Source organism: Chiloscyllium punctatum, chromosome 36 (genome assembly GCF_047496795.1).
Source record: "Chiloscyllium punctatum isolate Juve2018m chromosome 36, sChiPun1.3, whole genome shotgun sequence".
Taxonomy (NCBI): domain Eukaryota; kingdom Metazoa; phylum Chordata; class Chondrichthyes; order Orectolobiformes; family Hemiscylliidae; genus Chiloscyllium; species Chiloscyllium punctatum.
This window is the reverse complement of record NC_092774.1, coordinates 67468953-67484698: the sequence shown is the minus strand read 5'-3', so window position 1 is coordinate 67484698 and position 15746 is coordinate 67468953. Positions and strand designations below refer to the sequence as shown.

The 15746-nt window shown below is 47.3% G+C and overlaps 1 protein-coding gene across 2 annotated transcripts in view; it reads left to right on the top strand.

The window, feature by feature from the left end:
* The window catches only part of LOC140460630 (uncharacterized), a 569010-nt gene extending 554070 nt beyond the window's left edge, over nucleotides 1-14940 (top strand). The window contains exons 1-2 of one of the 2 annotated variants that reach the window (XM_072555240.1): nucleotides 6702-6798; nucleotides 10324-14940. In XM_072555240.1, the coding sequence (XP_072411341.1) occupies nucleotides 10707-11723 (1017 nt within the window). In that variant the 5' untranslated portion in view covers nucleotides 6702-6798; nucleotides 10324-10706 and the 3' untranslated portion in view covers nucleotides 11724-14940. Of the gene's footprint in view, nucleotides 1-6701; nucleotides 6799-10323 lie in introns of those variants that run through there. The other variant, XM_072555241.1, reaches the window with a different exon arrangement.
* The last annotated feature ends 806 nt before the right edge of the window (nucleotides 14941-15746 follow it).

The window sequence follows — 15746 nt, the reverse complement described above, 5'->3', positions numbered from 1 at the left end:
GATGGCCGCCCGCGCTCCCCGCCCCAAGACAACATGCGCCTTACCCTCACAAAGATGGCGGCCGGTTGCCCGGGCAACCCGAGAGCTCCTTCGCCGGTGAAGTAAACACTGGGCCTGTGGTGATTTTATTGGAGGCCTCAGGCCTCCCCCTAGGAGTTTATAAACTCCCCAGTCTCCCTCCTCCCGCGGTTCCCAATCCTACCCTGTCTCACTGTCTCCTCTCCCCGGGGGCAGGAGCCAGGTCTTGGCGCTCGGGCCTGGCGACCTCCCCGGGATGTTTCTGAAACCTGGTCCTGTTCTGAAGGAGGATCACCGGGACCCGAAATGATTTCTCTCGGCACGAGCTGCCGGACCTGCTCAGCTTTTCCAGCGGTTCTTATTCCTTCAGCCACCGACACCATTCTCCTCCCACACTCAGTAACACCGCCTCAGTCCTGCTGCAGGACCTGCACTGCACATGCGCCAGCTCACAAGGGGCGTGGCCCAGGTTTGTGACCTCTGGAAGGGTCAAACTTTAGGAAAGTTTCAAACATAAACAAAGGGATATTAAAAAATATAAATAAATATAGGTAAGTTAACTTACAAAAGAGACCTGTTGGTATGCTAAGGGGAACAGAGTCGCTGAGCTAAGTGTGGTACCTTGGAAGATGAAAACTGTGAGTTCATGGGGGAACATTGAAGTGGCAGAGATGATCTCAGTTTTTATGTTGGCAGACAACAGAACTATTCCTATTAGAATTGGCAAGTCAGGGGCTATAGAAAGGGTAGATCTTAAACAATCAACATTGTGAGGGTAAAGGTACACAGGAAACTATTTGGATTGAGGACAGACAAGCCCACTGATGCTGATGGCCTACACCCTGGGTCCTGAAGGAAGTGGCAGCGGAGATAGTGAACTCATGAATTACAATATTCCAAAAATCTCTTAACATGGGAAAGTTTCATTGCGTTTATTTAAGACTGATATATATATATATATATATATATATATATGTTCCTGATTGTCAAGGGGATCAAAGGTTATGGGAAGAAAGCTGGAGAATGGAGTTGAGAAATATCTCAGCCATGATTGAATGGTGGAGCAGACTCGATGGACTGAATGGCCTAATTTCTGCTCCTGTGTCGTATGACCTTACGGTTCCATGGGATTGGAAAAATGCTAATGTAACACCTGTATTCAGAATGGGAGGGAGGCCATATGTGGGAAATTGCAGACCAGTTCGTTGAACGTTTGTTATAGAGTCATAGAGATGAAACAGATCTTCAGTCCAACTTGACCAAGTCAAAAGATATCCTAACCTAATCTAGTCCCATTTGCCAGCACTGGACTCATATCCCTCTAAACCCTTCCTATTCATCTACCCATCCAGATGCCCGTTAAATACTGTAATTGTACCAGCCTCCACCACTTCCTCTGGCAGCTCATTTCATACAAGCACACCCTCTACATGAAAAAGTTGGCCCTTAGGTCCCTTTTACGTCTTTCCCCTCTCACCCTAAATCTATGCCGACGTGTTCTGGACTCCCCCACCCCATCGAAAAGAGCTTGTCTGTTTATCTTATCCATGCCCGTCATTGTTTTTCTAAACCTCCATAAGGTCACCCCTCACCCTCTGAACCTCCAGGGAAAACAGCTCCTGCCTATTAAGGCTCTCCCAAATGCTCCAACTCTGGAAACATCAGTGTAAGTCTTTTCTGAACCCTTTCAAGGGACAAGGCAGGAAAATGGGGGTGATGAGCAGTCTTGATCGAATGGCGCAGCAGACTTGATGGGCTGAATGGCCTAATTCTGCTCCTATATTTGTGAACCTTTGAACTCTGGAGCAGGCAAGACTTGAACCCGATCCAGGGTTAGGGTCGTTACCTCTGTGCGACATGACATCCAGAAAAATATCAAATCCTCCCCATCGGGGAATTGCACCCCCAGTCTCCTGAGTCACAGATGGGGATACTAACCACTACACTGCCGAGGATGCTGGACAGTTGCAAGATGATGGGGATAGGGGTGGAGAATAGGTGGATGTTTCAGGAACTATTATAGACATGAACGTGTGAATGGCACCTTTATGTACTGTGTAAAAACAAGGACTGCAGATGCTGGAAACCAGAATCTAGATTAGAGTGGTGCTGGAAAAGCACAGCAGGTCAGCAGCATCTGAGGAGCAGGACGAAGCCAGCCAATGCACTGAGCTGTGCCACACAAGCACAGTCCCCCTGGAGTGTTACCAGAAGTATGTTCAGGCTGTAGGAAGAGATCCAATTCCCGGTTTGACCTGGAATGTAATCCCCACAGGCACAGGGGGAGTGGTGATCCACTTGCTCCACATGTGGGAAGGGATTCACTGAGTCATTCAAACTCAAACACAGCATTGACTTCCTACTGGACAGAAAGGATTAAACTTCTCAGCAACAACCGCTTTAAAAAAAATCATTTTTTATAGTCGTAGCGAGAATCACAGTTTTCCAAACTGTGGGCCAACATTAGTGATGTTGAGAGACCAAGTTTGGAATGCATGCCCGCCCAGGTAATAATGGTTGCTATGGGGCTCACAGTGATGACTGAGGGGCCGTCCCTTTAGATGCTCGGTTGTTTCTGTGTTGTTGATGAGGCTTGGCCTCATGGACTAATCTCTGAAGTCAGATTCAAAATAAGTTTTGAAAATTATGAGAAATATCATACCCAGAAAAGACAGTGAAAAACTGTTCACCATGGTAAAAGCATTGAGAATAAGAATGCAGATTTCAAATCCATTACAAGGAAGAAAATGTGATGTGAGAAAGAAATTTCACACAGTGAGTAAATATATCTGGAAGACATCGCATGGAACAGTGGTTGAAGCAGATTCAGGTAAGAGGATTGGAAAATTATTTAATGACAAGCAATTTACCATTTTCCAAGGAAACGTCAGGAAAATGGCACAACATCAGAAAGCTCATTTAGAGAGCTGCATGGACACGATGGGCTGAATGGCCTGCTTCTGTGATTTAGTAATTCAGTGGTTCATAATTGCTTATCAGGTCTTCGTCAGTTGTGAACGACAAGCTAACATCTGCTATTTTGTATGGTCAGACAGATCGATGTTTTATAACTGAAGGGATTGGGACTAGGACCCCAGGTATTCACAGTATGTGTCAATGATTTAGATGACGGAACTAATTGGAATATGTCACAAATTGCAGATGACATGAAGCTGGGTGGAAGGGTGAGCTGTGAGGAGGATACAATGTTATTTGGACAGTCTGAGTGAGTGGGCAAATGTATGTCAGATGCAGTTAGTGTGGTTAAACGTGAGGTTATCCACTTTTCTAGCAAAAATAGAAAAGCAAATTATTTGAATAACTGTAACCTGGGAGATGGGAAGGTTCACCAAGAACACCGAGGACTGGAAAATTTGTGGCTGTAAGAGCTGCTCCTTTTTTGAGGTATTTTCAGTGTTGGAGGCGATTTCCTTGAATTCCAGAAGCAGCAATTAATGTTTTATATACTGATGCATTGCTTTGGAACTTTAGAGTAAAAAACTCAAGACAACAGCAATTTCAAAATGGAGAAAGACAGCCAAAGGCAGCAAGCACATGGTCTGTAAGGGAGAGAGAGAGAGAGAAAGAAACGTATACTACTAACGGATACAGCAGTGAATCTGCATAGTAACTGCCTTTGCTGTTTGAAATCATGTATCTCTGGACATCTTGGAAAAATTAACAAACAGCAAAATTCACAGCTGATCTTGGAGGAACATGTGTAGGAGAGCTCACAGCACAGGAACAGATTACTGCAGAGTTTTTAACGTGTAACCTTGCCGTAAGTCTGCAGTAGTGAATGGAGTGGGTTCTTTCTTGATTATATGTTTTGAGATTTTCGAAGTTCACCAGCGAGTCCACAACAGGGAATGGCTAATCACCTGCTCCAGGCACAGGAGGGGATTCATCAATTCTTCCAGCCTGCAGACGCACGAGCAGGTCCACACCAGGCACAGCATGCTCACCTGCTCTCAGTGCGGGAAGGGCATCACCCCCTCCTCCCACCTGCGGAGGCACCAGTGAGTTCATGTGCCATCACAGGGTGATTGAAGGAATAAGGGCCGAGTGCCATTATCGACTGGACTATCAACCCAGTTCTGGGGACTCCTTGGGACTCCTGGGTTTGAATCCCGCCACAGCAGATGGCGGAATTGGAATTCAGTCAGAAATCTGGAGTTCAGAATCTAATGATGAAATCATTTTCTGGGGAAAGAAAACCCTCTGATTCACTCATGTTAGAGTCTGTCTGCAACCCAACCTTGAGTCAGATTGGTTCTGTTTACAAAGTAGGGATTTATAACATGTCACATGGATTGACTGCCTGAAGATTGTGTGCTTTTTGAGCAAAATATAATATATCTGCAAATAAAATTCTGCAATTACAATTTCACCCCCTAAACTGATGTGTGTGCACGCATGCGAGCGTGTGTGTTTGTGCATAAAAGCATGTGTTTGCATTTGACCATGCTTGGTAACGTGTGTGCGTAATGGGTACAAGTCTGTGTGAGTGGGGTCACTTGTAATGTGACATGAAACCAAGGTCCGTGTTGAGGCCATCCTCATGGGTTCCATCCTTGGCTATCAGTTATACAACACACATTGGAGAGGGCAGGGTGGGGCTTGTCTTTCAATTTGCAGAAGGTGGGAGGCTCTGGATGCTGTGATCCAGGGCAAACACAGCCTGGAGGACATTCGTTCAGAGAGATGGAGCTGGAAGCCAGGCTGCAGACATGTTGAGGGTAAAGTGGGAAAGTTAACCAGGCACCTTATTCTGGGAGATTGTCATTCCCTTCTGGAGAGAGCCTTTTGTTTGCATCAGTGGACAGGGTCAGGATGGTGTAAGTGCAGGTCTGGCAGGTAAAGGGGATCTGAGAGAGGGCTGCAGGTGGGAGGAGCTAACTGGTTGGGCAGTGGGAGTAAAACAACATTGGGGAGGGGGAGGTGGTGGTAAGGGACAGAACAGTGACAGGGATGGTCTCCCTTCTCTGCAGTTGTCAGCAGGAGCACAGATGGCATTGGTGTCTGTTTGGTGCCAGGATTCAGGAACCGATGTGCTCAGGGCTGGAGAAGGTTGCAGTGGGTGCGATCCAACAATGTCAGGAGGAGAGAGCCTCTGCTGAGGGCACATGAGAAGTTCGAAACTACTAGGACAAAGCAGAAGATTAAAGCTCTGAGCAGCACGGTGGCTCAGTGGTTCGTACCACTGACTCACAATGTCAGGGACCTGGGTTCAGTCCCACTCTTGAGCAGCTGTCTGTGTGGACTTTAACACGTTCTCACCCTTCTGTCTGCATGAGTTAACTCTGGGTGCAGTTCAGGGTGGATCGACCGTGCTAAAGTGTCCACATATGTGCAACCGAGGGTCGGTTAACCATGGGGAACTGCAGGAAAAACGGGTGGGTCTGAATGGGATACTGTTTGGAAGGTCAGTCTGAATTTTATGGGCCAAATGGCCTAGCGGGATTATATGATTCTACTGCATTTGCCAAGCATCTATTGAGAAACAATTGCCTCAGGTCTGCTGTGGGTGGAGTGGGTTCCAATTCACGAAACACTGACACCAGTCCTGAGGAAGGTGGGATTTGTGCTGTTAGTCCCCCAACCATTTGGTCCCTGTCCACTCTCTCTCCTCACACTCTGCACCCACCAATTCTCTGTGCTCAGCCTTCTTCTCTCTCTTCCCCTCATTTTCTGCACCCCACCCTCTGTCCCCTGTCATTTTCTCCCTCTCTCTACCCCCACTCCCCTGTCCATTCTCCCTCCCTTCTACCATACTTTCTCGTGCCCTCTTTGATTGCTGTATCTCTTTCTCAGGAAAGAGAGAGAATCGATAGTGATGACTCTACCTGGAAGACAGGGGTGCGCAAGAAATGGCTGATCTTTAAAATTAAGAACAGCTAAAATGATATATTCAGAAACAATGTTAACATCTAAAAGCATATTAATTTATTTTTAAAAAAGCTGCAGTCATGTTTCTGAAACTTGCATTGAAATAGACACATAGAGTCATACAGCACAGAAACAGATCCTTCAGTCCAACTCGCCCATCCCCTCCAGATCTCCAAAATTGATCTAGTGACCCATTTGACAGCATTTCGCCCATATCTCTCTCACACCTTCCTATTCAGATACCCATCCTGACCCTGATGCCTTTCAAATGTTGTAATTGTACCAGCCGCCACCACTTCCTCTGGGCAGCTCATTCCATACACACACCACACTCTACATGAAAGTTACCCCTTCGGACCGTTTTAAATCTTTCCCCTCTCACCCTTAACCTATGTCGTCTAGATTTGGACTTCCTCTACCCTGGGGAAAAGACATACAAAGCCGAACGAAATTCAAAAGGAATAAAATGTCGAGCCACAGGGAAAAATAAAATTATGGCTGCAGCTTTTTTTCTCCTATTGACATTTGGACGCTTAAAATCTGTCATGAACGCCAGCACTTCCACAGAGCATAGTGCGCATGCTTCTCGGTGTCAGCGACAACTGCGCATGTACTGCGGTGTCAGCAACAACTGCGCATGAACTGCGGTGTCAGCAAAAGCACTGAGCATGCTCGTCGCTGTCCGCGGAAACAGCGCTTGACTTCCTTCTGAAGGACCAATGGTGAGACCCGGAGGACCAGAAGGAGCCTGGTCCTCCTGCCATTCAGAACAGCCCCTTTGTCTGAATGCGGAAGTTGGGCTGTGAGTTTCTCAAGCTGCGGTTGTTCCTCTCTCCCTTTGAGTGAAGATTGAGCTTCACCCCAGACTGCAACTTTGTCGAACATCTGTGGGTACGGCACTCTTTTTCTTTTCTCACCCACTTTTTCATTTCTTTTTTGTTCTGGGATTCAGTTGCTGACTTGCACGAACTGAAGGGAAAGGGAGTGAATCCAGGGAGGGGACAGACTCTGGAAAAGTTGGTCCACGTCTGTGTCTCAATTGGCAAACGCACAGCAAATGCAATACCACAATGTAAAGTTAAAGCCTAGTGCTTTAAAAAAAGGCAGAAAGGAGGTGCATGGTTGAAATGATAATCTATTGGTATTGGAGAAAGTGAGGACTGCAGATGCTGGAGATCAGAGTCAAGTGTGGTGCTTGAAAAACACTGTAGGTCAGGCAGCATCCGAGGAGCAGAGTGTCGATGTTTTGGGCATGAACCCTTCATCAGGAATGATATGTGGATGTACAAAGAGACCTCAGCGTCCTTCTGCACCAGTTGTCAGACAGGTGCAGCAAGCAGTCAGCAAAGCATTAGGAATTGAGTTCAAAAATGGGGTTGACTTCCTGAAATTGGGCGGAGGGGGGGGTCATTGAATATATTCAAGGCTGAGGTCATCTGACTTTTGAACAACAAAGAAGTGGATGGTTATAGGGGAAGGCAAGAAAATGGTTTTGAGACCATTACAGCATCATACAGCACAGAAATAGACCCTTCAGTCCAACTAGTCCATGCTCTGTTCACATACTAAACTAATCCCATCTGCCAGTGTTTGGCCCATATCCCTCTGTCACAAAGCTGATCCTTTTTCTAAAAGCTGGTCCTTCTTCTCAAGGACACAGTGTCCTTGGTTTTTTTTCAGAGGGGTGGTAAAACAGCCACGGACTCCAAAGTGGATGGTTTAGTACAGAAATGAAAAGGGTATTGGTCGGCTTTTTTGTTTACATGTCAACAGATGAGACTTCAGGCGCAAGCTATTATGGTTTCGAAGTGACCTGCATAATGAAAGACGAGTGATCTGTTGTGAAAGCTGAGGCCTTGTTTGAGTGAGTTCAGCAGTGGACTGTGGAGAAAGGTTGTCAAACTCACTCTCGTTCTGCCCTTCTAACTTCGACCTGTCAGCCTCTGTTTCAGTTTTACTGTATGTTTAAGGGGTTTGTTTATTGGGACTGTTGTGTACATTTGGAACAGCATAATTAAGTCTAGTTTAGATAGACTGAGTTCTGTGAGTATTCTATATTCTGTTCTTTGTGTTTCATTCTGTATTCTTGTGAATACATTTATCTGTTTTAAATCCTGGTAGTCAACCTAGCTAACCTTGGGTAATTTTCACTGTGCACTTACTGAAACAAATCGCAAAGTTATGGTCTGCGCTGCCTGCTTAAGAATGTTTTGAGTGGTCTGGCCTCGTCCATAACACCTCCAAACCTTTCCCATTCATGTCCTTATCCAAATGTCTTTTAAACGTTGTAATTGTACCTGCATCCCCGCTTCCTCTGGACATTCATTCCACATACGAACCATTCTCTAAGGGAAAATAAAGGTGTCCCTCCTGTCTTTTTAAAATCTTTCTCCACTCACCTTCAAAATTTGCTCCCTAACCTTGAAACCCCCACTCTCAGGAAAGGAAACCCATCATTCACCTCATCTATACCCCTCATGACTTTATAAAGCTTGATAAGATCACCTCTCAAACTCCTATGCTCCAGTGAAAAAGGTCCCAGCCTATCCACCAAGATGTAGGTATATTCATATCCAGTTCAATGTTGGTGCAGATCTGTTCAATGTTGGTGCAGACTTGAAAGACCAAATGGCCTACTCCTGCTCCCAGTTCTCTCTCACTATGTCCAGGACAGCAAGAGACCATAAGACCGAGGAGCAGAAATTAGGCCATTCAGCCAATCAGGTCTGCTCCACCATTCAATCATGGCTGACAAGTTTCTCAATCCCATTCTCTTGCTTTCTCCCCACAACACTCAATATCTTTGATACACAAGAACCTATTTATCTCTGTCTTGAATATACTCAGTGACTTGCCCAACACAGTCTCTGTGGCAATGAATTCCATAGGTTTCGCACTGTCTGGCTACAAAGGTTTCACCTTTATCTGTGTTCTAAAAGGTCTTCCCTTTACTCTAAGGCTGTGCCCTTGGAACCTAGTGTCTCCTCCCAATGTAAACATCTTCCCAACATCTACCCCTGTCCAGGCCAATCAGTATTCTGTATGTTTCAATTAGATCCCCCTAGCGTGGGCTGTAAATCAGTGTAAACCAGACCCTTCAGGATGATGTACAGCATGGATTAGATTCAGCAAAGTGAGAATGGAGGGAGAATGTGGGGATGGAGATGTTCAGCCTTTAGGAAATAAGAGAGGAAAAGAAAGTTCAATCTAAATTAGAATTGAATGGATGGGCTGATGGGCCGAGGAGTGTCAGATAAAGTTTCATTTAGATAAATGTGAGGTGTTGCATTTTGGGAAGGCACATCAAGGCAGGATTTACACACTTAATGGTAAGGCCGTGGAGAGTGTTCCTGCATCAAGAGACCATGGAGTGCAGATTTGTAGTTCTGTGAAAGTGCAGTCACAGGTAGACACGGTAGTGAAGAAAGCGTTTGGTGGCGCTTGCCTTTATTGAGCAGAGCATTGAGTACAGGAGTTGGGAGTCATGTTATGGCTGTACATGACATTAGTTAGGCCACTTTTGGAATACTGCATTCAGTTCTGGTCTCCTATGTTAGAAAGATGTTGTGAAACTTTAAAAGAGTTTGGAAATGATTTACAAAGCTGTTGCCAGAGTTGGAGGGTTTGAGTTATAGGGTGAGGCTGAAAAGACTGCGGCTGTTTTCCCTGGAGCGTAGGAGGCTGAGAGATGACCTTATAGAGGTTTATAAGGGGCAAGGATAGGAGTCCAAAATGAGGGAGAGAGAAAAAGAAACTTACACTGCAGGAATCTGCACAGTTACTGGACATTGCAGTGCATCTGGGAAAGGATAATGAACAGCAAACTTCACAGCTGACCATGGAGGAACCTGTGTGGGGGAGCTCACAGAACAGGAACAGAGAAGTGTATAGTCTTTAATGTGTAACTTAGCTGTAAGTCTGCAGTCGTGAATGGAGTGGATTCTTTCTTGATTATATGTTTTACTGACATCTGTCTCTTGATTAAATTTTGATAATATAAACCACAAGTACTGTGTTAGCCCAGAGCACATTTTTAGAGCAAAAAGACGGTGCTATTTTCTGGGTCTGTAGATTGTGAAGGAGCAAAGGTGGCCTTTATGAGAGTGATATGCTCTTCCTGTCAGATGTGGGAGAGGCATCTGGATAGGTATATGAATAGGAGGGGTTTAGAGGGTTATTGGCCAAATGCTGGCAAATGGAACTAGATTAATTTTGGATATCTGGTCGACATGGATGAGTTGGACCAAATGGCCTGTTTCTGTGCTGTGTCTCTCTCTGACTCTGGCTTGCCACTAACGTTTGCCACGTCTCTATGTTCAGTTTCTTTCTGGTGTCGGTGTCAATACCTTGTTGTCTCATTCCGACTCCACCTCCCCCCGGATTGACAATGATGACTTTTGTAATCTCTTTTTACAGACTATCTGAAGATGGAAGTTTCAAAATCAACAGCTTATGCTTGACTCTCCTGCTCCTTGGATGCTGCCTGACCTGCTGTGTTTTTCCAGCACTACACTTTTCGACTCTGATCTCCAGCATCTGCAGTCATCATTTTCACATCAATGTCTGACAGTCACTCAATCCATCGGGACAGCAAAGATTTTCAACTATGATTCTGTGAGATGGAGCAATGCTTTTTGGTTCCTATTTCATAATGTTTTCAACATCAGTGGGACTGGATGAGAGACCCTACTGTTGCAGTGCACTGAGTGTGGAGCCAGAAACAGTTATACGGCCTGGAAAGAGGAATTCACACCGGGGAGGGGCTGTACACACGTTTGTGTGCGGCTGAAGCTTCAGCCATGGAGAAACCTGAGGAATCCTGCCCCATGGAGAAACCGTGGAAGTGTGGCCACTGTGGGAAAGGCTTCAGTTTCCCGTCTGCCCTGGAGACTCATTGGCGCAGTCACACCAGGGAGAGGCCATTCCCCTGCCCCGAGTGTGGGAAGGGGTTTACCAGCTCCTCCAACCTGATGGCCCACTTGTGGGTCCACACAGTGGAGAGTCTGTTCTCCTGCCCCAAGTGTGAGAAGAGCTTTGCCCAGGCCTCTACCCTCGTGGCCCACCAGCAGGTCCACTCTGGGGTGAGATCCTTCCCCTGCCCTGAGTGCGGGAAGGCCTTCAGCAAATCCTCCAACCTGCTGACCCACCGGTGGGTCCACACTGGGGAGAGGCCCTTCAGCTATTCTGAGTGTGGGAAGGCCTTTGGTAATTCCTCTGCCCTGCTGAGGCACCAGCGGGTCCACACCGGGGAGAGGCCGTTCTCCTGCCCTGAGTGTGGAAAGACCTTTATCCGCTCCTCCCACCTGCTGACCCACCAGCGGGTCCACACCGGGGAGAGGCCATTCCCCTGCCCTGAGTGTGGGAAGGGCTTTAAACTCTCCTCCAACCTGCTGAGGCACCAGCGGGTCCACACTGGGGAGAGAACGTTTGCCTGCCCCAAGTGCAGGTGGAGGTTCACGTTGTCCAATAACTTGCAGAGACACCAGAGGGGGCAGCAGCAGATTCCGCCGGCGACACTGATGTGGGTCACCCCCAGGACTGAACCTCCTGCCCGTTCTGGCAGTGGGTGCAGGGGGAGCGTCAGGCTTTGTTTTCTGCGAGACAGCACCCCCACACCCCTCCCATCTTCCCCCAACCCCAGGTTGACGAACGGGCGGCACAGTAACTCAGTGATTAGTGCCACTGTGTCACATCGTCAGGGACCGGGGTTCGATTCCACCCTCAGGGTGACTGTCTTTGTGGAGTTTGCACATTCTCCCCCCATGTCTGCAAGGGTTTCCTCTGGGTGCTCCTACAATCCAAACATGAGCAAGTGAATTAGCCAAGCTAAATTGTCCCAGAGTGTTCAGGGATGTGTCGGTGCAGTGTATTGTTTAGGGGGTAATGTAGACTAATGGGGTAGGGGAATGGGTCTGGGTGGGTTACTCTTCAGAGGGTCAGTGTGGACTTGTTGGGTTGAAGGGCCTGTTTCCCTGTAGGGATTCTGTGAGCTTTGCTTGCAGTGGTGCTCACTGAGCCCAGGACTGCATGTTCCCACTGAAGTGATCCGCTCAAACCTCAGATGGCATCCAAACCAATGTACCAAACTAAAGGGGTAGCCATGGGCACCCACATGGGACCCAGCTATGCCTGCCTCTTTGTCGGGTACGTGGAACAGTCCATTTTCCTCATCTACACCTGTTCCTCCAGTACATCGATGACCATATTGGTGCCACTTCATGCTCTCATAAGGAGTTTGAACAGTTCGTCATCTTTATCAACACCTTTCACCCTGACCTCAAATTCACCTGGACCATCTCCCTTTCCAGGACCTCTCCATCTCTGGCAACCGACTAACCGTGGACATCTACTACAAGCCCACCAACTCCCACAGCTACCTAGATTACACCTCTTCCCCCCCCCCCCTGTAAAAACGCAATCCCTTATTCCCAATTCCTCCACCATATCTGTTCCCAGGATGACCAATTCCACCGGAGAAAATCCCAAAGGGCCTCCTCCTCCTTCCAAGTTCGCAATTTCTCTTCCCACGTGGTCGACAATGCCCTCCAGCACATCTCCTCCACATCCTGCAACACCGCCCTTGAACCCCACCCCTCCCAATGGAACAAGGACAGAACCCACCCCCAAACGTCCTCACCTTCCACCCCACCAACCTCTGGATACATCACATCAGCCTCTGCTCCCTACAAACGGACCCCACCACCAGGTATATTTTTCTCTCCCCACCCCTACCAGCATTCCAGAGAGGCCATTTCCTCTGCGACTCCCTCGTCAGGTCCATGCGCCCACAACCAGCCCACACCCCACTCCCGGCCCCTTCCCTGCCACCACAGGAAGTGTAAAACATGTGTTCATACCACTCCTCTCACCTCCATCCAAGGCCCCAAAGGATCCTTCCACATCCAACAGAAATTTACCTCGATCTCCACCAGTGTCATCCACTGTATCCATTGCATCCAATGTGGGCTTCTCTCCGTCGGAGAGACAGGACGCCAACTTGTGGATTAGACAATAGACAATTGATGCAGGAGTAGGCCATTCAGCCCTTCGAGCCTGCACCGCCATTCAATATGATCATGGCTGATCATTCCCAATCAGTATCCTGTTCCAGCCTTATCTCCATAACCCTTGACTCCACTATCTTTAAGAGCTCTATCCAATTCTTTCTTAAATGAATCCAGAGACTGGGCCTCCACTGCCCTCTGGGGCAGAGCATTCCACACAGCCACCACTCTCTGGGTGAAGTAGTTTCTCCTCATCTCTGTCCTAAATGGTCTACCCCATATTTTTAAGTTGTGTCCTCTGGTTCAGCACTCCCCCATCAGCGGAAATATGTTTCCTCCTGCCAGAGTGTCCAATCCTTTCATAATCCTATACGTTTCAATCAGATACCCTCTCAGTCTTCTAAATTCAAGGGTACACAAGCCCAGTTGCTTCAGTCTTTCTGTGTAAGGCAATCCTGCCATTCCAGGAATTGACCTCGTGAACCTACGCTGCACTCCCTCAATAGCCAGAATGTCTTTCCTCAAATTTGGAGACCAGAACTGTACACAGTACTCCAGGTGTGGTCCCACCAGGGCCCTGTACAGCTGCAGAAGCACCTCTTTGCTTCTATACTCAATTCCTCTTGTTATGAAGGCCAGCATGCTATTAGCCTTCTTCACTACCTGCTGTACCTGCATGCTTGCCTTCATTGACTGGTGGACAAGAACACCCAGATCTCTCTGAACAGCCCCTTTACCTAATTTGATACCATTGAGGTAGTAATCTGCCTTCCTGTTCTTGCCACCAAATTGGATAACCAGACATTTATCCACATTAAACTACATCTGCCATGCATCTGCCCACTCACCTAACTTGTCCAGGTCACCCTGTAATCTCCTAACATCCTCATCACATTTCACCCTACCACCCAGCTTTGTATCATCAGCAAATTTGCTAATGTTATTGCTGATACCATCTTCTATATCATTTTACATATATTGTAAAAAGCTGCGGTCCCAGCACGGATCCCTGCGGTACCCCACTGGTCACTGCCTGCCATTCCGAAATGGAGCCGTTAATCACTACCCTTTGTTACTATTATCCAACCAATTCTCTATCCAATCTAGTACTTTGCCCCCAATACCGTGCGCCCTAAATTTACTCACTAACCTCTTGTGTGAGACTTTATCAAAAGCTTTCTGAAAGTCCAGGTACACTACATCCACTGGATCTCCCTCGTCCATCTTCCGAGTTACATCCTCAAAAAATTCAAGAAGATTAGTCAAGCATGATTTCCCCTTCATAAATCCATGCTGACTCTGTCCTATCCTGTTACTATTATCCAGATGTGCCGTAATTTCATCCTTTATAATAGACTCCAGCATCTTTCCCACCACTGAGGTCAGACTAACTGGTCTATAATTTCCTGCTTTCTCCCGCCCACCCTTCTTAAAAAGTGACACAACATTAGCCGCCCTCCAATCCTCAGGAACCAACCCCGATTCTATTGAACTCTGGAAAATAATCACCAGCGCATCCACGATTTCCTGAGCCACGTCCTTCAGTACCCTGGGATGCAGGCCATCAGGTCCCGGAGACTTATCAACCTTCAGACCTAACAGTCTCTCCAACACCAAATCCTGGCAAATATAAATTCCCATAAGTTCAGGTCCACTCTGTTTCCGAGAACCACTCTGGGACACCCACAAACCCCACCGCCCTGTGACTGAACACTTCAACTCCCCCTCCCATTCCATCAAGATCATTGAGGTCCTGGGCTGTCTCCATCCCAAACCCTTACCACCTGACGCCTGGAGGAAGAACACCTCTTATTCCACCTTGGGACCCTGCAACCACATGGGATCAATGTGGAATTCAAAAGTTTCCTCATGTATCCTCCTCCTCCTCCTCCTCCTCTTCCCCCCCACCTTATCACAGCCCCAAGTCTCCACTCGCCCTCCTGACCTGTCCATCACCTTTCCCAACTATCCGCCCCACCCTCCTCTCCGACCAATCATCTTCATCTGCTTATCGCATTCTCAGCTACCTTCTCCCCAACACCACCACCCCCCCCCCCCCCCCCATTTCATTTATCTCTCAGCCCTCCCGGCCCACAAGCCTCATTGCTGATGAAGGGTTTATGCCGTAAACATCAATTTTCCTGCTGCTTGGATGCTGCCTGACCTGCTGTGCTTTTCCAGCACCACACTCTCAACTCTGTCCGATGTTGTCAGAGATATAGGACCTGCTCCAAACTGATCCACAGTCCAGTTGATGGGACAGGAAACCGCTTCCTTTCTCGAGATAAGTCTCCCGGAGAGAACTTGCTGGCTAACTGATGTACTGAACTTCACAGTGCCCCACTGCTCTCAGTTATCTGGAAGGGGTCCACACATGTGCCTAAGGTGGTGCTCAAGACCTTTAATATCTCTTTGGGATTGATCCCCATTCATTTGAGGCTGTGTAGTCATACAGCCTGGAAACAGACCGTTCAGTATGTGATCGCCAACTAAACTAGTCCCACCTGCCTGCTCCTGGCCCTTATTCGATAGTCATAGTCATAGAGATGCACAGGACGGAAACAGGCCATTTAATCCAACTCATCCATGCTGACCACATATCCTCATATAATCCTACCGAAGGATGCAGGATTACGAGTTCTCTTTGGCAAGAGACCTTAACAAGCTGTAGTAATGGACTCAAAGTATGCGATCATATTTCATCTCATATTTTAGAGATATGGTAACTAGATTTAGCCTGTCTACAATAATTATATATAAAGAGGAGGGGATCATAACACAGGTAATGGAAAAATGAATAAGGAATGGAAGGGGTGGGGGAATTGCAGCTAAAAT